Genomic DNA, 22,503 nt, shown 5'->3' with positions numbered 1-22,503 from the left:
GTGGCGCTAAAGGACAAGTCAGGGGATCATGAATTTGATTTGATCATCTTTTGTGTCTAAAAACACATTAAACTTTTCTCCTGTCGTTTTTACAACTTTTGTATCGTTTAAATTAATTTTCAAAATAAGGTTTCAAACTGGCAGCAAGATACGCTTTGTGTGAACTCAAAGACCAGTCTTCAGATGATACTTATTCCCATGATGATAGCACTGGTAGAAACAGTGTAATCCTCGGTTAATGATATACCTTCTCTGATAATCCTGCATGATACAGATTCCCCTATAGAGTATTCTTTAATCCCCAACATAAACAAGGAAGTCTTAGAGGTTGCTTTCCTTCCTTGTTGCCAGGAGTCACTCTTTAAGATGAAAGTCATTAACAACAGGAAGTATAGGAGATTTTCAGAGTAAAGGTTTGATAAATGATCTATATCATTTTATGTGCAGATGAGGGGTCAAGATTCTTCCTGTTTTGCTTAAAATGATGAAAATTACATTTTAAACTAAGTCGATTAACTTCTTTTGATAGAGACAGAAGTATCATGTTTTCTGCTAAATGTATCCCAGACAGCTCTCACATTACGACATGGGCCGGCCTGCGCCTCTGTGCAAAACATCATGAGAGCCACGCGGTCACAAGGGGCAGCGTCTTGTCTGCATTACAGGAGACAGACTGGGTAATAGCTCGCTCCCCACACTATTTAAAGTCCTTGTTGCAGCGGTGAGGAGAACATCCTGATTCCTCTGCTCAGCTCAGCATCACACACACAAACAGTAAGTGTTCAACTCTGTCTTTCATGTTTGGCTATCACTGCTTATGTTTCAAACAGTGAGGGGAATATGAAAGTTTTTTGGATATGTTTTATGTTGTGCTTTTATTGGGGAATATTTGTTTCAGATTAACACTTCTTTCTTTTTTTTTTACACAAGATGTGAATTTAACTTAATATATTTGTTTTTTAATTGAAATACCTTATTGTGCAGAGTTGGAGGTACATCCTACAGGTGTCTGCTACAAAACTTCCTCTTTAATATGTTTAATATCCTTTAATTATTAATTTAAACTTCAGGTTTCATAATCACTTTTGCTTTTATGCCTTATGATCTTAATCTCAGGTGGACAATTTAAATATGATCAAATTTCACTGTCGTTTTGCCGCAGATCAAATCTACTCTGATTAAGTTCCATCTGTTATTAAACTAATAAAAAGTATGTTTAAGGTGATTAGATGCTTTTTTTTTTTTATAAGATATGATTTAAAAAATCTACCCCTGTCTGTAATAGTGCAGTATACAGTTGAATTTAATCAATAAGACAAAGCACTAAACGCAAATATGCCATTGTAAAATTCATCGACTGCGCATCTAAGTCTTGTTTGTCAGGAGCGTTCGAGATGCGTTCACCACCGTCCATTAGTGCACTTCCTGTGTGTTGGGCTTCTGCAAACAAATGAATGTCAGGCTCAATTACACAAACCAATGACACTTATTTACCGCTGATTTTCGGAAGTGATGTGGGGGATGACACAGCGGGTCATTATCCAGTCCGCGAATTTAGGAGAAAATGTAATAAGGGGCTCTAAATGGAGTGCAGAGGAGGTGAAAGGAGATAGCATTGTGGGTTAGACTCAAGTGAAAGTATAAAGACTAGAATCATATTTCTTATTTCCAAGACTGTTACCTCATTCTCCAGTGTCTAAGTGGTCTTAGTCCCCCCAAAGCAAAGAGCACATGTCCGAATAGGAGCTCCACCTTCACTTTATGATTCAGTTCCTTTATTTACTGGTCAGAGGAATCCATTAGTAATCTGCAGAGCTGCCTGAGCAGAAGTGAATTAAATTGATTGCCTCGTTGACCACAGCTCACCGAGGTTAGAGTTAATTATTGATCTCTCATTTCAGGAGAGGCGGACTGCTTACCTTAAAGGAGCCGGCCTCTTTAGGACCTTTTATCCAGGTGAACTGACCCATGAAATATAGCTGAAATGTACTGAGTGAAACAAAATATTATTACCAGAAAACTAACAAAAATGTCGCTTCTATTTTGAGTGAAAAAAAACAACTTCGACCAAAGAAATGCTGCTGAATAAGGTCGAGGAGATTCCCATTGAGAATTCTCCGTAGTGACAAAAAAAAGTCACCTCTTGTTCGGCCTCTTCATGCGACTGACTCGTCCCTCATAGAATACAACAATTACAAGGTCTTTCTCAATCTCGCGCACCCAGGATCACCCGAGGACACCTGGGACCGACTTGAACAAGCTGCCCCCCCCCGTTGCTGCGAGGAAGATAATTGCTTTCTTCGACAGAGGGGCTCCAACCTCCGAACGCTCGGCGGATGTGAATGCCCTTCCTGGTAAAGACAAAGTCATCTCTCCCCTCATGGCGCTAGCTATGGCTTAAGGCAATATCTCTGATCCCTCTAGCTCATAACGCAGGGTTTATATACTCAGTTATACGACTGAGGCGGATTTCTCTTCACTATTTCTGTTCTTTGTTGTGGCCTGCATACAGATATCTCCATCCGCTGGCATCACCTTTCATGTGGACACCCACGGTTTGCTTCCATTGAGCATCTGAGTGATGAACTTCAGCAGGGAGGTGGCCCGGCAGACCAGTTGTTACACGTATGTGATAGAGGATGAAGATCCAACCGGGGCATGCCTTAATGTATTCGAGGTGAGACGTACACCAAACCACATTCAAAATATACACATTTTTACAAAGAGGATGTATTTCATAGAGGAAAAGGTAATTTAATAAGCCACAAAAGTCTAAGATTTAGCATTTAAAGACATTTCTCTTTCTATGTTTTATTTCCAATCACAAATATAACTGATGTCATGCATATTACCACAAAAGAAACAAGACACCGATGACTGTTCAGCTTGTAAAAAAGGCTTAATACCCACTTTAATCTGTGGTGAAATCTGACGCAGACGAATACATGCATAATCGCGCCTTATCATCCGCTCTTCTTCTATTATGCGACGCTCTGTGGTGCCGTCTAGTTGGCGGAGAAGGGCGACCTGGCTCTCCTGGAGAACCTGGTGCGGAAGAGCCCAGAGGTCCTGAGTGAGAAAGATGAATTAGGAGCCAGTCCCCTTCATCACGCCGCAGCGGGGGGCTACATCACCCTCATCCAATTCATCACCACTGTCATAGACCCAAAGGGTAGGCACGCCTCCGTCATCCATCATAAGTCGCACTCTGGCACATGGAAAATATGTTTTTAATTTGCTGTATATAGCAGTGTGTTTGGTTACGTTTTGGCATGTGTGTGTGTTTGTATGTGCTCCTGTACAGAGTGGAACAGCTGCGATGACCAAGGCAACGTGCCGCTGCACTGGGCAGTGGAGAAGAACAAGCCGGAGAGCTGCAGGGCCTTTCTGGACCTCGGGGCCAACCCCAACATGCTCAACACGGCCCTCCTGTCCCCCCTGCACCTGGCTGTCAGCCTGGGACACAACAACCTGGTGGAGGTGAGGACGCTGAAAGTGTCCAGATAAAACAACCGTTTATAGGAAGTGGGCTGTGTTTTTGTGTTTCCTCACAGATAGCACAAGGTTATTGCAGACTTATAGAGGGGCAAATAGCACACGGCATACAATGGTTAACAGTTTAAGGTAGGTTAACAGTCATAACACGCTTCACTTCACAGCTTCATGCATAGGGAACTGCTTCTCTCTCAGTGGATTTACGTTAGCACTGAAAGCAACCAATGTACAGAATGGGTACTATTAAAGTCCTGTATCGCTAATGCTTATTTATCTATTTTAAGGGGAGATTAATTTCTGTACTTTTTCCTATAGGGACTAAACAAAAATGATCTGTGCAGTGAGGGAAGATTAGGAAAAGGGAAAGGAAATTGTCATTTTGCTGAATGGAGGCTAACTTTTTTGGGAGAGCAATGGAGTGTGTTGTTCCTTAATATAAAATATATGTGAGGTGTGAAAGATTTGGGGATTTTCTTGTGCCCAATGGAGGTGTGTTTTGCAGCAATTAGAATACATTAGGTGGGTTGCTTTAGCAAATGTTTCAGGTCACTAATAGGAATAAGATATGTAACAATTCTTTATTACACGTCTGTGTTGAATACTTGATTCTGATTGGTTAATTACGGCATTCCGAGGTCTGCTATTTCTTGATAGCAGACTGTTGCTATGAAGGACAGATCGTTGCTAGGGATTCAGCTCTAATCGCACAATCCGGATCTGTCATCATATCAATCCGCCAAAAGAAGTCCAGTAAATTTGACGTCAGTCAGTTTACAGAGGGAAAAAAAGAAAAGAGACAAAACAGTGGAGAGAAAGCAACAAAGGTTAAAAGACGCAAAAACTGTAGGCTACTGCAAACTGAAGATGGCACATGAAGTACACATTTTGACTTAATGAAAAAAAATGGCTTAAAAGGGAGGAAAACAGAAGGGCACACAATCATATCGTCACATTGTTTATAGGACATGAACTAAGAGCAACAACTTCACTCCAAAGTCAACTCACCACTGTTTACAAACCTAAAAAAAAAAACCTGACTCAACCGTCTACTTGGAAAGACCTTGTCTGCCGTCCCTGTAGCATTTGGCTTATGTCCACAAACTGACACGTTTGCAGCCTGGTGGAGGATAAAGGAGGACGCGGGCGTGTATGTAAAGGACAGAAAGAGGATGTGTTAAAGTTGTTATCTGTGGCCCCCTGCAGCTGCTGCTGTCCTACAGCTCCACAGACTGTAATCTCCAGGGAGACCTCGGGAACACCCCGGTGATCCTGGCCTGCTCCATCAATAACTGTGAGGCTATCAACATATTGGTACGTACAAGAGTGATGCGTTCACACTCCTGTGTTCACTCAGCTGCACTGTCTACCTGTAAAGGATAACTGTCCGGCTGTACAGGACAGATTATGTGCTCTTCCCTTATTCTGACTGCCAGCTCAACGCAGCTTTGTCTCTGACAAAGAAATGTCTCTGTTTGTCTTTCTCTCCATCCGTTCTCCTCTCTCTGTCAAAGATAACGCACGGAGCGCGGATCTGCCAACAGAACAAGCTCGGCCATTTCCCCATCCACGCAGCTGCCTTTGCAGGTGCAAAGAAAGCCATGGAGGTGATCCTGAAGGCCGGTACGACAGACGGAACCATCTATCATATAGAAAATTGAGAGTGCTGACAAATATGAAAAAGTTATAACAAGGCCAGAGAGCACATTAAACTGATAGATAACAAGAGAGATCACCTCAGCCCCCTGAGAGCAGAAAAATGCTTGTGCTTCTTCATACACAGGCCAGATGCCACGGACTGACAGCCTGTTTATCCATAGTGGGAGGTCTGTTTGGTAAATGTTGTGGTGTTGGAGGAAGGCTTAGTCGGAGCACAAAAATATTTAGGATTTTTCTGTGATTGCTCAGCAAGAGAATTAATGCTGAGCCCACCGTGAGCGGACACAATTACTCATTACTTCCTTCCACTAAAGAAAACAAAGAACCTAAACCGAAGGTCAGAGACTGAAGGTGTAAGATTCAAAGCAGCAGGAACAAGTGAGCACAAAGTAGCTAAGTGGTGTTCTGTCCAAAATTAAGAAACCGTTTATTGAATTCTCTGCAAATAGGAGTGAAGATGGGCCACCAGACTGAAAGCCACATCAACTATTCGGACAAGTCGAGGAGCAGTCCCCTTCATCTCGCCGTTCGTGGCGGAAATATCGACACCATCCGTCTCTGCATCGCTACTGGGGCCAAAATCGACCAGCAACAGGTACTGACACCTTTTTGAAGACACAATCTGTCGGTGAGGTAAAGGGTTCTGGTTTCTGTTCGAAGTCCGAGTTGTATAGTCCATTGGTGTGTCTAGGAGTGGAGAGTGTCTTATGACTTTATTGATCTCTGTAAACGGACGTCTGCTATAAGTGCAGTTAACAGTATGGTCATAGACATTTTCTGTCATCTCCAACTCAATTCTTGCATCCCAAGTTGCTTGTTGGACTGTAAACACTGATCAAGACACAAAGAAATAAGTCTTGACCTGTAAATCCTTGAGCCATCGCTCACAGAGGCTATAGCTGTGTCTCAATTCAAGGGCTGCAGCCAACTGAAGGACACGGTCTACGGAGGATGAGTCATTCATAGCCCGTGTAGACCGCTAAGGCCGAACTGAAACGAGACAGTCTGGTCTACCGAGGATTTTCTGTTTGCGTCACCAGCTGTTACCACCCTTAACCTTGCATCGTCAAACAGTTAGCAACATGTAGCTATGGGGCTAACTAGCTAACGTCACGTAACTCATTATTTCAAAGATAATTTGTTTCAAGGCCGCGAAGGATGCACCTGATGGATCCTTCTCGGCCCGGGAAGGATCCATCTGTCATCCGAATCTGAAGGAGCCTTCGATAAGGCGACGGCCTTAGACACGCCGCTGTGACGCAATTGGTTTTAAATACAGCCTTCGAAGGATGCAGTCCCTGAATTGGGACACAGCTTATATGTTCGGCAGACGATGGGTTCAGAGATTGCTCTCATCCTGAAACAAAGGAAAAGATATCATGTTAGATTTTAGTTTGGTTAAAATCGCCTGTCAGGAATGAGACACCTTCATTTGGTTGTCACCACTGATTTTCCTACCCCTCTGAACATATTGCCACCTGGGAGCTACACCTTACATCTATTTCAATTAATCTTCCATCTGTCCATGTGCGCTTTATCAGATTTGCATTGTTTTTTCAATCTCGAACTCATTTGCCTACACCTGTTTAGCATTTCCCTGGCAAAGGGTCCCAGTCTCTACTATTAGAGCATGTCAGTCTTATCATGCCCATCTGGCAGTGATCGTGAGGAGGCCTGGGGTAGTGGCCAGAGCTGCAGCAGGAGTAGTGAGTACAGTAATGGCCTCGGTTGGATAAATTGATACAAATTACCTCCACTTACGCAGTGGAGCTGAGTGGAGCGATCACTGTGCCCCCCCCCTGCTAGTCCTGGTTATCTCATTAAAGGCTTGTGTTACAGCCCCCTGTGTTCAGCCTGTGAATCTGGGAGATACTCCAGTAATGTTACACAGGGGAAGTGTAAAATATGTATGTGTGTAAGTGAGTGCTAGGAGAGCCTGCGTGCATGCTAATTCATGTTCTGCTCTGTCTTACTCGGCCTGTCACAGTGTCTCTGTATGAAGCAGACATAATCATGTTTGAAGAGCTTGTGTATATTCATTATATTTATTCATTATTCATCCCTCATAATGTTTCCATGTTTGTTGCCTTTCAGAATGACAGGTCCACGCCGCTTCATTTGGCCTGCACCCAGGGTGCTACTGAGGTAGTCAAGCTGATGCTGTCCTCCGTTGACCAAGTGGAAGACGTCATTAACCTGACTGATGGGGCGTGTCAGACCCCTCTGCACAGGTGGGCTTACCCTATCCCTCCACCCTGATTCTCTGAGTGATTCACTGAGCGTGCTTATGGTAATCCATTGGTAATCCCCCCCCACACACACACACTTTACTCTATATTATACGTACATTCTGATTACCCTTAAGGACTGAAAGGAATATCAATATATATAAGAAACTTTTCCTCTTTTAGTTTCTTGTCAAGCAATGGATTGTTGTGTGTGGGACTATTTTTTGGCAGGGAACAATGTTTGTCTGGTGATTTTGTAATTAGTTGCCAGGCAACTTTCAGTTAGTCGCTTTGGCACGTAATCTTCCTGTAAACCCATATTATAACTATGTTGCATTTATGCTTTTGGTATTTTTTGTACGGGTTGAATAATTGACACATAAAACGTGCTATTTAGGGATGTTCAGAGGTGCTAGTTGGTGGGATCTGTTGCCTTTGATGGAGCCAACTGCCTCCAGTCAGTCCGCTTAGCTAAGATAACCAGCTACTACATGTAGCGGCATATTAGGTCAGACTTAATCTGACTCATGCCTACATCATGTTATAAACTGTGGCTTAATTCAGGGGCGGCATCCTTCGAAGGACGCAGTCTTCGTTGCCTGTGTAGACCGCTAAGGCCGAACTGAAATGTTCTATTTCCTGTTTGCGTCACCAGCTGTTCCCGCCCTTACCCTTGCAAGAGCGCAAGGCCTGTTCTGGTCGCTAGCAACAAGCTAACCTCAAGTAACTTAACCTATTGTTTATTTTATTATTATTTTAAGATGATTTTGGCTTTTTCTGCCTTCATTTTAGAGAGAGGACAGTGGATAATGGCGGAAATGGGGTAAGAGAGAGTGGGGATGACACGCGGCAAAGGGCCGAGGGTGGGAGTTGAACCCAGGGCAGCCGCATCGAGGACTATAGCCTCTGTATATGGTCTCCGTTTTAACCGCTGAGCTAAACCAGCGTCAACCTATTATTTTAAAGATAATTTAAAGTTTCAAGGTCCCTTTCGTGTTTTAATATTTGTATCGCTAGCTATTTGAGTGAGTTGAAAAAGTGTCTCGTTTGAATTGGCGCGCAATGAATCTCGGCATACGCTGGGCCATGGAGGATGCACCCCATGGATCCTTCGTGACCCAGGACACGGAGGCATTTGATAGCCGCATCTTAAGGAGACTTTGAAATGAACAGCCTTCGACACGCTGCTGTGACGTAATCATATTCAAATACGTCCTTCGAAGGTTGACGCCCCTGAATTAGGACACAGCTGTAGAATTAATTTTAAGGGCAGGTCAAACCAACATTTATAACACCAAAATTATCTAAATCAGGAAGGCCCTGTGTCCACTAAAGCAAGTGTTTTTCAGGTTTTTGCAATAGGGCACTGCATGTTTACGCGATACTACTTTTAGGTGAAACGTTAAGAGGGAAGGGACCAATTGTCACATCCTAACAAAGGCTAAAGAACAACAAAAACGCTTCATGTAGCTTCTGTACACTAAACCACCTATTAGCTGGTATGACGTAATTAATAAGTTTCACCTATGACCTCTAAAACACAACAGTCATGCTCTTGTCTTCTACCAGCTATCGCATTATCGATGCATTTTAGAGTTCAATATTTTCGAATCTCTTCAGACCCTATTATTCAGCTGTTGAAACCCTCTTCCTTCCTCTTTAGTCTTGGTTGGCACAATGTCCCCAGAATACCCAGAGTAATAATTTAAGTGTGGCATTAAAGTCCAGCAGATAAAAGATGTAACCAAAAGGAAAAATCAGGTTTTAATATCATGCAGATCGTCCATATTTGACATCTGGCAGTACTGGTCATCGCATGTTGTGTGGCTGGTTTTACAACAACTGTGTTTGCTCTTCCAGGGCGACAATATTTGACCACGCAGAGCTGGCAGAGTACCTCATTTCATTGGTAAATAAGTAACACACACCAAACACACACACACACACAAATAAACCCCACAGCTGTTGTGCACATGGTATTCCCCTCTTCAATATCAGGTACTGGTTTATTAATCTCTAAGTGCAAGCAGTCATGCTTTTGTGATTGCCACATGTAAAAAATGTTTGTAGACACACCTCTTAACTTGGTAAATATTACAGGTGCTTTCAATTGCTCATAGACCATCTGTTGAATTTCATAGGTCATAATAAGAGAGCTGTGTTGCTAGGATAAAAAGCTGCAGTCCAAACAATGTAGCCGGAAATCAGCCGGAAATGAGTGTGTTTAATTAAAAATGACGTCACAGACGAGCTAATTTGGAGCTCAAGCTTACTGTCAAAGGGTTTAAGCTAGCATCTCCACCAACTGATGATTCGTAGACTGTAGTCATCATATTAGTGTAAGATAAGAGTGTTATTCTGTTCTAAGTTCACTCTGTTTAGCTACTTAGCTTAAATGCTTATTACCATTTTGAAACATTAGCTTGAGTAAACATAACCTAGCTTGGTTAGCACTAGCTGAGGTTACTGGTCTGTGATTTAGAATTCATCAAGCTTCAATTAAACCAGACTTTGCGAACATAATCTGTAAGTGTTGTTAACTCTAGCCAGGAATATGCTCCTTTGCTTTGGAATTAGCTCGGTCAACAATGTAGCATGCTAGTTTGCTAGAAACACTAACGCTAGCTCGGACAAAAGCAAAGATTTGCCCTTTTCATGCACTTTCGCTCACTAATGTTTGTCTTTATTTGACTGCTAAGCTTTAAAATGTTCCAAATCTAAAATGTATCCAATGAAATATACTTAATAATGTTAATTTAATTTAATTAACCATGAATGTATAGTTACATTATAAGAAACTCAGGGTGGTTTTGCTGTTAGCTCTGTAAAATAGCGCCCTTCTCCAGTCCAGTTAGTAACACATGTGAGATATAGTGTTGAATTTGATATAGATATTGCTTACTCTCCCATGGTCCTGTTTGTTTGCAATAATTAAAGGCATGTGTGCTCAGACTGGTGTGGTAATCAATGAGGTGTTTTCTCCCCACAGGGTGCAGACCTTAACGGCATTGATTGTAAAGGACACTCTCCCTTGCTGCTCGCCAGCAGCTGCGGAGCGTGGAAAACGGTGACTCTGCTACTGACAAAAGGTGAGCCACTGCACTGTAATTCACAACAAGCAATGCTTACATCATTTGTGAACTGCCTCATGATGCAGGTTTTTGTCTTTTAGGTGCAAATATTAATGTGAAAGACAGGCGTGGATGTAACTTCCTTCACCTGGCCATTCTGCAGCCGAAAGGTCTGAAAAACCTCTCAGAAGAAGTGCTGCAGGTAAATAATCACTTTTATGTGACTCATCAAATTTCATGTATGCTGTTTTGACAAAGACGCCATTAAGGTTTGAATTTAATTACTTTACTGTCCTTGATCAATTTGCCTTGAGCCCAGTTGCACGCAGTCAAGGCCAGCTGATGAAGTTCATTATACTCTCACTAAGCCAGATGATCCTCCTAAAGAGTGTAAGCTTTACCCAAAGCTGCAATGATGCCTTTAAAATGAGCCTCAGAGGATGGCTGATATTAACACTGGTTGCTGGATCCGCCCGTATCTGTGATCAAATATCATTACACTACATTATTATTTATATAACCTCCGTCTGTGTGGGTGTGTATATATGTGTGTAACTGCACCCATGGTTATATAATAACTGCCCTTTATCTTGCTAGGCTGCTGCAGCATACTTAAGCCTCCTGCATTCATGCTTGGTTAAATATGCATATAACTGCACATTATTATTATGTATGAATACATAAATGCATTAATAATGTGTCTAACTGCAGCATAACAGTGTGAAGGCGTTGCTGAGCTGCGAGGATAATGAGGGCTGCACCCCGCTCCACTACGCGTGCAGACTGGGGATCCATGACTCAGTGAAGAACATGCTGGGCCTCTCGGGGCAGGTCGGCCTCGCATGCAAGTCCAAGGACAAGAAGTCTGCCCTGCACTTTGCTGCTCAGTGAGTTCGATTGGTCCCCGAGGGCATGACTTTCCATACCAATGGACTAAATAATTCTGATTTGACCTGATTTTTTCGCTCAAAGTTGCACAAACTTTGCAAATTTGATTGAAGAAGTGGCGGCAAAGTCACAGCTCATGACATTGAATGTTTCTTTTTTATTGCTGTGTTATTTTAAAGCTACAACATAGAAGTTGCAGAGTAGATGTTTCCCATTTATCCCACTTTATAACAAGTAAAACTTTGGTAAGGAAGAAAGGTAGCTACTGTACACGTCTTAAAAATCCATCCTCCTGAGCATCTTTGGACCCCTTTCTGTCCTTGTTCCTCTAGTTATTCTGTAACAAGTGTTTATTATTGATCAACAACACCACAAGGGAATAAGACTTTAATCAAAAATGGCTCCTCAGCTGACTTTGACATACGATCTTCGTAACGCAGAGACTTTTATCTTTATAATTGAACAACAGTGGTCAGATGAAAAATGAACAACTGGCTTCATTTAAAGCTGCCGTTTTAATCCGGCGAGCTCCACTCAAAAGCCTTTTCATGATTAATTGCTGTGACATACCTATTATCCAGTGACCCCAGAGGAGTTGTCACAAGAATAGAATTCAATTAGCGCAGCGCATGTAAAGAAATGTTACTAATAGTGTGAAATGAGTGGACACTCAACATCATTGTTATTGATTTTTCTATCATGTACACCTCTTTCATTAGAGCTAGAGGGCAAATGAAAGCCACGAGTATGATATCATACTTTAACCCTTAAAGATGCCTCATTTTTTTCCCCACCGCGCTGACACAAAGTGCTGCTGACCTTCTTAAAAGGTTCAGAGACAAAGAAAGATCGTTGCACAAGCCGCTTCTGTTTGTGTGCTCTCACAGTTTGTGGCCCCACTAGTCATTAAAACTCCGTAACACTTTAAACCTATATTTTACCTGCAGGTTCGAGCCCTGCAACAGAAATCTTAAGTGTCTTTCAGCGAGGTACTTAAGATGAACTGGGCTGTATCTGCCCCCGGCCTCCGGCTCCGCTGCGCTGCGGGCCGTGCACAAAAAGCATTTCCATTTCAGAGATCAACAGATCAAAACAGTGAGGAAAGTTCTCCCACAAGCTAATGCCTCTCCTCTTCCCTCTCTTCTTTAAGATACGGGCGCATTAATACGTGTCACAGGTTACTGGAGACCATCACAGACTCTCGCCTGCTAAATGAGGGTGATGAGCGAGGTCTGACTCCACTCCATCTGGCTTCAAAGGAGGGACACACCAAAGTGGTACAGCTGCTGCTGCGCAAAGGGGCTCTCTTTCATTGGTAAACACACGCATACACATACTACTGCAACATTAATATACATAAACATGGAATAAAACAGCACTATATATGCTGTCAAGGTAGTCTGTCTCTATGTGTCAGCCCTGTGATTGACTAGCGACCTGTCCAGGGTGTGCCCAATGACAGCTGGGATCGGTTCCACCCAACCTCCCGCGGCCCTGGATTTCAGTCAGACAACTCACGTCATGAACATAGCTGGTGTTTGGCACCGAGTCTTCGACCTCATCACTCCATGCAGAAATTTGGAGAGTGATGACTTGATCTTAAAGCACCCTAGCCGGAGCCTGCAGGTGGATGCTGGGGTGGTGGTGGGCCTGAAAGTCTGAGCGCAGTGCTGGTGCGGGGCAACGGCGGCAATGACAGAGCAGAGGGGGGGGGCTGGGAATTTTGCAGCTTACATAGAGCGCCAGATTGGGAGGAAGTGTTTGTTAGATAATGGATGGGTGATTAGAAGAAGGTACACTAGTATCAAAAATTAAAGGAGCAGTTCTCCCCTGGAAAAACAGCCGTCAGTCAAAGCTGGTGTTCTCTGTAATTAATAGAAGCAATAATATTTGAAATTGGCGCCATAGCTGTGGAGAAAGTTGTACAAACAGCTCGTGGTTTCGTCCATTCTACTTTCCTACAACACCTAGCGTGCATTGCGCCCCTCCCTCTGAAAGGAACGGCCCAGCAAGAGACGCTGTAGTGAAATACTACCGTTCCACTGCATGCAATGGCTCAGAGCGGGATAGAATCCGAAATACGACGAGAATATACTGGTGGATCGTCTAAAAAATCCTAAGTCTACATTTCAAACCTGACGATTTTGAACGAGACATGACATCGGAGGCGGCAACCTAGATTGAGGAAGTGTAGTTTAGAAAGCTCCCTGGCCTCCGCCAGATGACGCATTTTACATAGTCTGATGGAGGTATTACAGGGCCCATCGGAGGAGCGGATAGCCTCCTCCAAAGGCACAGAGCCAAATTAAATTTTTTCCTACTGTAACGGCATTAGCTCCCCATAATAGCGTGATAGGACTGAGGTTGAAAATCAGCGAACTGGCCCTTTAAGACGTTATCAAAACTTCACTATTGCCATTTTATGTTTCTAATTTAACATTTTTTGCTCAAGTTCCTGTGCGCCACAATGTCTCTGCATGTCTCTGCATGTATGCCTTGTTTTGCAGGATAATACTTGTTTTGTATAATCTATTTTTTAATGGTAATATTTTCTTTACAGTGATTACAAGGGCTGGAGCTGTCTGCACCATGCTGCATCTTCAGGATACACACAAACTATGGAAATTCTCCTGTCAGCCAATCCCAAGTTACTGGATAAAACCGATGAGGATGGGGTATGACTTCATATTATTTCAATGAGCTTGATGAGCAATGATCCAAGATAAGTCATTTTACACGTTTATGATGTTATGACAATTGTAAGACTTATAATATCTGCAATACACCAGAACACTGCGCTCCACATCGCAGCGAGAGAAGGACACGTGGCTGCAGTTAGGCTCATCCTGGCTCGGGGAGCGGAGCTCGTCTTAAACAAGAATGACACGTCGTTCCTGCATGAAGCTCTGCTGAACGGGAGAAAAGATGTGGTCAACGCTGTGATTGACACTGACAGGTTTATTATATGCACTTGTCTGTTCTGTAGAGAAAAATTGACTTAACATCTTTATTTTTATTGACATGCTGTTCTTGTGACTTATTGATGTTTTTCTTCTTACAGAATAGCCGAGGCTTTGAGATTGTTCACGGCCGAATCCAGCCAGCGATGCCCCATACTCGATATGATTGAGTTTCTGCCTGACACCTTCAAGGTTGCAATATGCAATCTATGTGCACAGACGACATCATAACCTGTCAATTTCTGCAGTTCATATTTATTTTACACTCTTCTAATTTAGCAATGAACGTGTGTCAGAGCATCTTATTGTTTTTGTCTGCTTTCTTTTAAAGCACCTGTTGGACAACTGCGTGAGGGAATCTGATGACGACCACAACAGTCCCAACTACCACGTAATTTTTGTTGCACATTCAGAAAATCACGACAGTCTCTATTGCACACAACAATCTCAACTTTTCTTTCTATGATGCAGATCGAATACAATTTCGCATTTCTCCAAGCTCCCCTGATCAAGTTGAAGACGACAAAAAGCAAGATCCCGCCGCTGGCTGCGCTCAACGTAAGCAACTTTTATTCTCCACCCAGGTGATCGATAAGTTGCTAAGTTGTGTTGTTGTCACACATCGCCCTCCAATGAGGATCTGTCGGCATCACTATTCACCTTTATGTATCCTTGGGCAAACTTTCTTCATGCCAGGATAAGCCTTTTAATCCATGAGGGACAGTTGTGACACTTTTCTCCATCCACTTTTCCGCACTGACAGTGACGAGTACACAGCCGTGGTTTATGGCTTTGTCATTGCAGGTTGACAAATTTAAAGCTGACACTTTGTAAAACTGAAATTCCTTCTTCATTTGTCATTAGATTGTCGTTCCGTTAGCTGCCTTGAAAAGTTACCAAAAAACATAATTCTGCTGTCAAATCACGGGCCTTCTATCTCTGCCTACGGGGAGAGGGAGCAGGTTAGCAATCTTGATTTAAAAATGGAAGCAGTTTATCTCAGAAGCCAAACTTGATGCTTTTAGTTTGGTAGGAAGGGGCAAAAAAGTCTGGCTAGGAATCTTTGAGTTGACTTGAAAAAAAAGAGATAAAAAAAAGACCCACTGAAGGGCCATATGTGTGCTGCTATATGTGTGAGTGCCACGTGAGCCCTTTTCACACATGCCACTTGTATCTACTTTAACTTCTAAGGCTTTTTCTTTGAGAATGTCACTGAAAACGGATCTTTTGTAAAACTCCGGCCAGGGTGAAGACTTTTAGAAACTCAATGTCCGCAGAGACGTGTAGACGGGGTAAACGGCGTGTTTGGCTCGTGACGCCAGTCTGTGCGCCGTTATCTCCATGGTGGCGTCACAAATGAAGCGACATTCCTTGCAAAATGAAGGACGTGACAAAAACAGTGGTGCTTAACAGGACTTTTTACATGTTTACTCATATATGTGCAGTTACTTGTCTATTATATTTAGGTACAGAGGCGTTGGGATAGATTGTACTTTTTTTTTTTTTTTACATTACATTTGATTGGCCGCGAGTCTTCTTCTTCTTCTTCTTTGCATGACCGGGTTATATCGCCGCCTGTTGGTGTGGCATTCTCATGACAGCATTTCTGTTGTGTTTTTGCGTTTTCGTTTGGACGGGGATTTTTTTAAACCGTGCTCGTGTGGACCAGGTTTTTCTTTTTTAAAGTCGAGGTGAAATGAAAAATGTTATTTTAATCCTTTTAGATCACATCGCGGGTAATATTGTGCATCTATTTGACAATATAGGCCGAAAAAATACCGAAAACAATTTCTTCATATTCTTATATCAAAATCGGATCATTTTTTCTTCCGGTAAAACTACATTTCACGCGTGCTTGCGTAAGTTAGCACCAAACAATTTCAACCAATCAATCTGCAACATTTAGCCACAGAGCACCAAGAACGCTCGGTCAGTTAGCTAGCTACTGCGCTGTGGAGAACGTCTGTCTACGCCCACTTCTCAACGATCAAATCAAATCCCTCTAATGATATGTCCCGCCTGCACGTCCTGTTTCACTCAGAAATACATCACGATACGGAAGCTAGATACTCTCGAAATGCCATTTCAGCTCGACTTTAAATGAAGGAGGCAAAAACTCTGTTTTCACTAATTAATATTGTACAATATTGTAACTGTCACATTCATGCCAATTCAGCTTATTTAACTGAATTGATTATTGCTGGGCACTTGCAGCTGCAGGGGCGTGTCAAAGGGGTCTAATCTGATTGGCCACCCAAGGCCCTCCATTGGACACGCCCCTGCAGCTGAGGGGACAAAGGTGTAAGCAATATGTTAGCAATTCAGTCTGCATGTAAATGTTCACAGACGTGTAGACGTGCGTCTACAGAGCCCATATAAAGATGCTTGCAGCTTCTTTTGACACACAGTGGCATTGATTTATTCTATTTGATACAAAAACAAACTATATCCTCTGCCACCATTTATCAAAAAACTCATAGCATTCTCTGCCTACTGATGTCATCCTACATTATGCCCGTGGAGATCAATACTATGCATTTAAATCTTTTAGGCTCTGGCTGTCAGGCTGCTTGTAGAAAATGTGCCTTTAACAGCAGGCTATTTTTCTGTGACTCTTTCTGCAGGCGATGGTGCAATACCACCGCATCGAACTCCTCAACCACCCAGTCTGCAAGAAGTACCTAGCAATGAAGTGGTGTGTATTTACCCCTGAGGATGACGCTCCTCCTTCTGATGTGTTGCAGATCTCATTACAAGAGAGATGATTTATTCTGCTGAAGTTTGCTCAACTTGTGTTTAAACTGCCTCCTTCTTTGTTTGAATCGCAGGGTGGCCTATGGGAGCATAGCTCATCTGCTCAACATGTTCTTGTACCTGTTAGGCCTGCTGCCCCTCACTCACCTGATCATCAATCTGAGGCCCAGCATGAACACCACTGCTACAGGCGAGCACAATATCACCATGGTGCCCATATCTTTCATGGAGGTACAAACGACAGAGATGATCAGTGTCAAATAAGTTGAAGCTCTGTGTGGAATTTATGTTCTGTTAAAAACTTTTTAAATGCCTGTCTTTGAACAATACCTGAATATATTTTTTCAACCTTTAGACTAAAAGAGGGGATATTATGATGTTTCACATTTTAAGACATACATATAACGTTACAATGTTGGATGTCCAGACTAAACGTGGGTGAAGGTTCAAATCTGTACATAAAAGTATGATGGAGTAATCCCCAGGCTTCTCAGCTCTGTCTGCAGGCTGCTGTGAACGGCAGGTTTCACACAGTTTATTCTGCATGCTGCACTTTGTGACGTCACAAAGTGCAGCCTCAGCAGGCTTCAGAGACAGCAGGCCAATCAGAAAAGAGGGGGCTTGTAGGGGCGGGGTTTCTTAAAGGGACAGAGCTGACTGAGTTGTTTCAGGCAGAGGCTGTATGAGGATTGTTTTTTGACTGTAAATTATGCTAAGCTACACCACAGGTATCATAGAGGGAAATATGAAGCTTGAAATTAGCATAATACCCCCCTTAAAAAAAAATACAAATGTAGTTAATTTGTGACCTTCATGTCAGATTTTTTTTCTCTCGACAATATTGTGAGTTTGTTACTTAAATCTCAAGAATCTCCCCTTTCTTCCTACAATTTACAGCTTTCATGTCTGATTTCTTTGAGTGAGAACTGTACAAGGGACCTAGTACAATCCTGAATCAACCCCCATTAGAATTCTATAAATACACACATTTCTAAAGATAAATATATACAACGTTGCTTAAAAAAGTAAGCTTTAAAAAAATAACTTAAGAACAGTTTCTCAGCAATTACCAAACCGTAGATATGACCGAGGAGATTTTAACGCACTTTTAGTAATACAATATTATTTTCCATCTAAAAAGTGGGCTGTGTCCTATACACAGGTCCGACCAATATACCAGTTTAAAATGCAGATTGAGGTATTTCATTGTGTTACAGTATTTTACCCAGACGATGGTGCTATAATCTAGCTAAAGCTTTGTCACGGACATGCGCCGTCATGATCGCCAGTGCAGCCGCCTTCGTCACAACAATCAACGTTACCGTAGGCTTCCAGCGACCGCTAGCTACAGCACCACTAGCTAGCAGGATTGCATGGCGCAAAAACAGATCGTAGGCTGTAATTTGTGTGTTTTGAATGTTTTAAATGACAATAAATTAAGATAGTGTTGAAATAACTTCCATACATCCGCCTTTACTGTGACCTTTTGAACCAGAGGAGAATTTTTCAGCGAGAGATTGGATGTTATTATCTTACTCATCTCTCATTGTAACATAGTCTTTGCAGCCAGGCAGATTAGATTGCATTAATGAGACAATAATCAACATTTTAACTGTTATCTAAATACAAATAAATTAAATCTCTCTCCTTTTGTTTTCACAGCAAAGCTTGTTCTTGTCCTTCTGCATGGTGATGGTCCTGGTCATGAACATCCACTCCATAGTGAAGGAAGTGGTGCAGATAGCACAACAGGTACTGTAACGCACGTGTCATTACCTCACATGAAGCATGGGCCCATAAATCTGTTCAGCTGCAGGTCTGTGTGGACACATTAGCAATCTTAGCTGTGATGGATGGAGCGGCCGGTGATTTAGATGTGCAGGATCACTGAATGACTGAAGTCACAAAGTCACCTCCACACTTTAGTCATCTTGATTATAAGTGTATTTATTTTTGCTAATTTTCTTCTCTTGTCATCTCAAAGCGTTCGAATTACTTTCGGGATTTTTCCAACCACAGCGACTGGCTTTCAGCCATCTTCTCCCTCTTATTCATCATCCCCCTCATGCTCAATGTGGAGGGGTCTCTGCACTGGCAGGCAGGGGCGATGGCAGTTTTAAACTCCTGGATTGGATTTCTCCTTTATCTCCAGAGGTGCTGACTTACTTGCGCTATTTTCAACATCATGTATTTTTCCAGTGAAGTGCCCACTAACTGGTGTGATCTCCTGTTTCTCCAGATTTGAGGGCATCGGCATCTATGTTGTGATGTTTGGGGAGATCCTGAAGACCTTGATGCGTATCGTCACGTTGTTCATGTACCTGCTGTTAGCATTCGGTTTGGCGTTCTACGCGCTGATGCTCAACCAGGTAGGAAAGGAAAGCAGTGCAAAATATTACTGCAAGTTCAGGCTGCACGGTGGTGCAGTGGTTAGCGCCTCACAGCAAGAAGGTTCCTAGTTTGAATCCCGGTTCAGACGAAGTGGGTCTTTCTATGTGGAGTTTGCATGTTCTCCCCGTGGATGCGTGGGTTCCCTCCAGGTACTCTAGCTTCCTCCCACAGTCCAAAGACATGCTCGTTAGGTTCATTGGCGACTCTAAACAAATTGCCCGTAGGTGTGAGTGTGACAGGTTGTCTGTCTCTATGTGTCAGCCCTGTGATTGACAATCAATTTAAGGCAGGGAATAAAACTACGGGCTTCAGTGTTCACAGCTAGTAGGTTCCTGGTTCCAATCCCCTTTGCTATTTTACATTGAACCAACCCATGTCGGCTTCAAGCAGCCCCAGTGTGTGTTTTTATTCAGCGTTCCGGAAGCAAGACGTGCGCGAGGTGTAAACAAACAAAACGTGCTTCACACACACACACACACACACACACACACACACACACGTTCCGCCCTGCTGGATCTGCTGTTTACACTGACACTGTTTTGCCTCTGTAACCACCTCCGATGCTGGCTCAGAGGCGGAACGACTTTGCCCCACCATTCAGCCTCTGTGCGCTTTACATAGAAGACGAGACGTAACAGAGGCGTAATAGTCCCGCCTTTAACTGGCTGTGTAAAAGGGGCTATTGACAAATGTAGCATAAAGACTGGAAATAGCTAACATGGCTCAAATGACCTTAGGTCACAAAACCTCTGATCTGTTTCTAAACTCCATCCCATCCATCCATTATCTATACCGCTTATCCTGTTCAGGGTCGCAGCCTATCCCAGCTGTCATTGGGCGAAAGGCAGGGTACACCCTGGGCTGGTCGCCAGTCAATCACAGGGCTGACACATAGAGACAGACAACCTTTTGCACTCACACCCACACCTATGGGCAATTAAGAGTCACCAATTAACCTAACGAGCATGTCTTTGGACTGTGGGAGGAAGCCGGAGACCCCGGAGACCCCATGCATGTACAGAAAGAACATGCAGAAAGGCCAACTTTCGCCCAAACCGGGGTTTGAACCAGTGACCTTCTAGCTGTGAGGCAACAGTTTGAGCCACGCTAGCTGTTTCCCTTTGTTTCCAGTCTTTGTGCTAAGCTAACTGACGGCTGGTGGTAGCTGCATAGTAACATTACAGACACAATAACAGAATCACTAATTGTCCTCAAACTCTGCAATAAATTACATTTCGAAATTGTTCAACTGTTTCTTTAAACACATGTTGATAAAAAAGGTTGCAACCTTTTTGCCTCTTAAAGGGGCCATATCTCTTAAATGGATATTCTCTTATAATGCATGGGTTTCACATTTTTGGGTGTTTCTTGCTCACAGTGAAAAAATGAAAACTGCATAATTCCATGTTTTTCCAGAATTACATTTTATAAAGGTCGCCTCTGAAATGGGCCGTTCAGAACAGCTGCAGGTTTCTACATAGAACCTTGCTTTCGCTGAAATCGACCAATCGTCATTTAGCTTCATTCACCTCAGGCTGCCTTCTTGCTCTAGCTTTTCAAGATTTCAGCTCACCCTTCCGATACTTCCTGGCGATTCCAGCCCGTACATGTAAGGCCGAATAACCGATCCTAGAGCGGCCATGTTTTTTACAACTTGGGAGTGACAGTGCAGTGTGTTTTGTAGCCCCATGTTGTGTCACATGCACGTCATGTTTGGTGCAGTATTATACCTACACTATGCCAGTAAACCACTGACATTGAGAGAATTAACATGTGGGGAGACACTGCGTTAAAACTTTAATATCAAGCAGATGCATGTTTTATTTTAGGAGGTTGTTTGACAGTTTTTCAGAATAAAAGCACCACAGTTATTTATTAAGTCTTAAGTCATGAAATTGTGTCTTTGATACCCTCAGAAAGAGTTTGACAACGTGCCGCTCTCAGTCATGCAAACCTTTGTGATGATGGTCGGTGAACTGAACTATCAAAACAACATCCTGGATACGTATCTGAAGCGCGAGCTCGCTTTTGGTCCGCTGACTTACTTCGTTTTTATCAACTTTGTGTTGCTCATACCGATCCTGCTGGTGAACCTCATGGTGAGTATCCTGCTTTCTCATGTAAAGGCCACCACTTACTATTATAGTGACATGGTTCTTATGTGGTTTTGCTTGTGTTTGTAGATCGGTTTAGCTGTTGGAGACATCGCTGAAGTTCAAAGAAATGCAGCACTAAAAAGAATAGCCATGCAGGTATGTAGGGAGTGTGTGCGGTTACTAAAGCTTTTTTTATTCATATTACAAGTTCCTCTAAAAAGTTGCATCTCTGACTGAAACTCTTTTGGAGCCCAGATCGACCTCCACACCGCTTTAGAAGACAAGCTGCCGTACTGGTTTCTAAAGCGAGTCGACAAACCCTCCATCGTCAGCTACCCCAACCGCAAGTGCTCCAAGGTGCTGAAATGAACACGTACTGTGCAACACCCTTGATTGATTCGAGCGATTATAACTGAAGTCCTGTCTTTGCCACTTTTGATGACAGAGTTTTATATGGAACATGATCACAGGCGAGGAGGAGACAGAAGCGTGGAGTCGTGTGCAGGCCAAATCCCAGGGCTGCTCTCAGATACAGAATGAGCTCCTGAAGCAGAAGAACAGGTACCGCACAAGAGGGGACACATGTTCCATTCAATAAGGCGTGCAACAACTGTGCTGTAGCAAAGTGTTTAACAGTAGTTTTTGATGCATGAGCACCCCCTAGTGGTTAAAAATAAATATAGCATGTTAAATGAAGTGCGCTCCTCCTCAGGATGAAGGAGATGTCGAGCATGATGGAGAAGCAGCACAACCTCCTGAAGCTCATCATCCAGAAGATGGAGATCACCTCGGAGGCAGACGAGCACGACGGCCCCGTCAACAGGGGCAACATGTGGCCATGTTTGAGTCAGGCCAAATGCAGAGCGCCCAGCGTGTCTCGCTGGGTCCCTCTGATGAAGGCCATCGAGGGGAGGAGAAAATGAGAAAACATCTTAGAAGGAAACAGCTACCACTATATTATAAG

The 22,503-nt window shown here is 43.1% G+C and overlaps 1 protein-coding gene across 1 annotated transcript; it reads left to right on the top strand.

Moving 5' to 3' along the window:
- The first annotated feature begins 2,581 nt into the window (after window positions 1–2,581).
- trpa1b (transient receptor potential cation channel, subfamily A, member 1b) lies at window positions 2,582–22,503 on the top strand. Its single transcript, XM_069667620.1, has 27 exons — window positions 2,582–2,677; window positions 3,010–3,172; window positions 3,305–3,480; window positions 4,699–4,806; window positions 5,007–5,115; window positions 5,601–5,746; window positions 7,246–7,382; window positions 9,240–9,288; window positions 10,369–10,468; window positions 10,552–10,652; window positions 11,162–11,337; window positions 12,489–12,653; window positions 13,899–14,013; window positions 14,128–14,294; window positions 14,400–14,490; window positions 14,630–14,689; window positions 14,770–14,856; window positions 16,923–16,993; window positions 17,127–17,283; window positions 18,715–18,804; window positions 19,037–19,206; window positions 19,292–19,421; window positions 21,360–21,542; window positions 21,627–21,695; window positions 21,795–21,896; window positions 21,985–22,100; window positions 22,252–22,503. The coding sequence occupies exons 1-27, from the start codon at window positions 2,582–2,584 to the stop codon at window positions 22,460–22,462; spliced, it is 3,345 nt and encodes a 1,114-aa protein (XP_069523721.1). The 3' UTR covers window positions 22,463–22,503.

The sequence above is a fragment of the Semicossyphus pulcher genome, unplaced genomic scaffold, assembly GCF_022749685.1.
Source record: "Semicossyphus pulcher isolate SPU_LCO1_2020_fin unplaced genomic scaffold, fSemPul1.0.p SCAF_18, whole genome shotgun sequence".
NCBI classification, from domain to species: Eukaryota; Metazoa; Chordata; class Actinopteri; order Labriformes; family Labridae; genus Semicossyphus; species Semicossyphus pulcher.
The sequence above is the reverse complement of the archived record's forward strand: the minus strand, read 5'-3'. Positions and strand labels throughout refer to the sequence as shown.

Excerpts from the sequence above, each read along its gene's own strand:
- trpa1b (XM_069667620.1), top strand. The coding sequence starts at position 2,582 with ATGAACTTCAGCAGGGAGGTGGCCCGGCAGACCAGTTGTTACACGTAT. Across the intron at positions 12,654-13,898 it reads AAAGGGGCTCTCTTTCATTG|TGATTACAAGGGCTGGAGCT; the intron begins GTAAACACACGC and ends TTTTCTTTACAG. Across the intron at positions 21,696-21,794 it reads TAAAAAGAATAGCCATGCAG|ATCGACCTCCACACCGCTTT; the intron begins GTATGTAGGGAG and ends TTTGGAGCCCAG.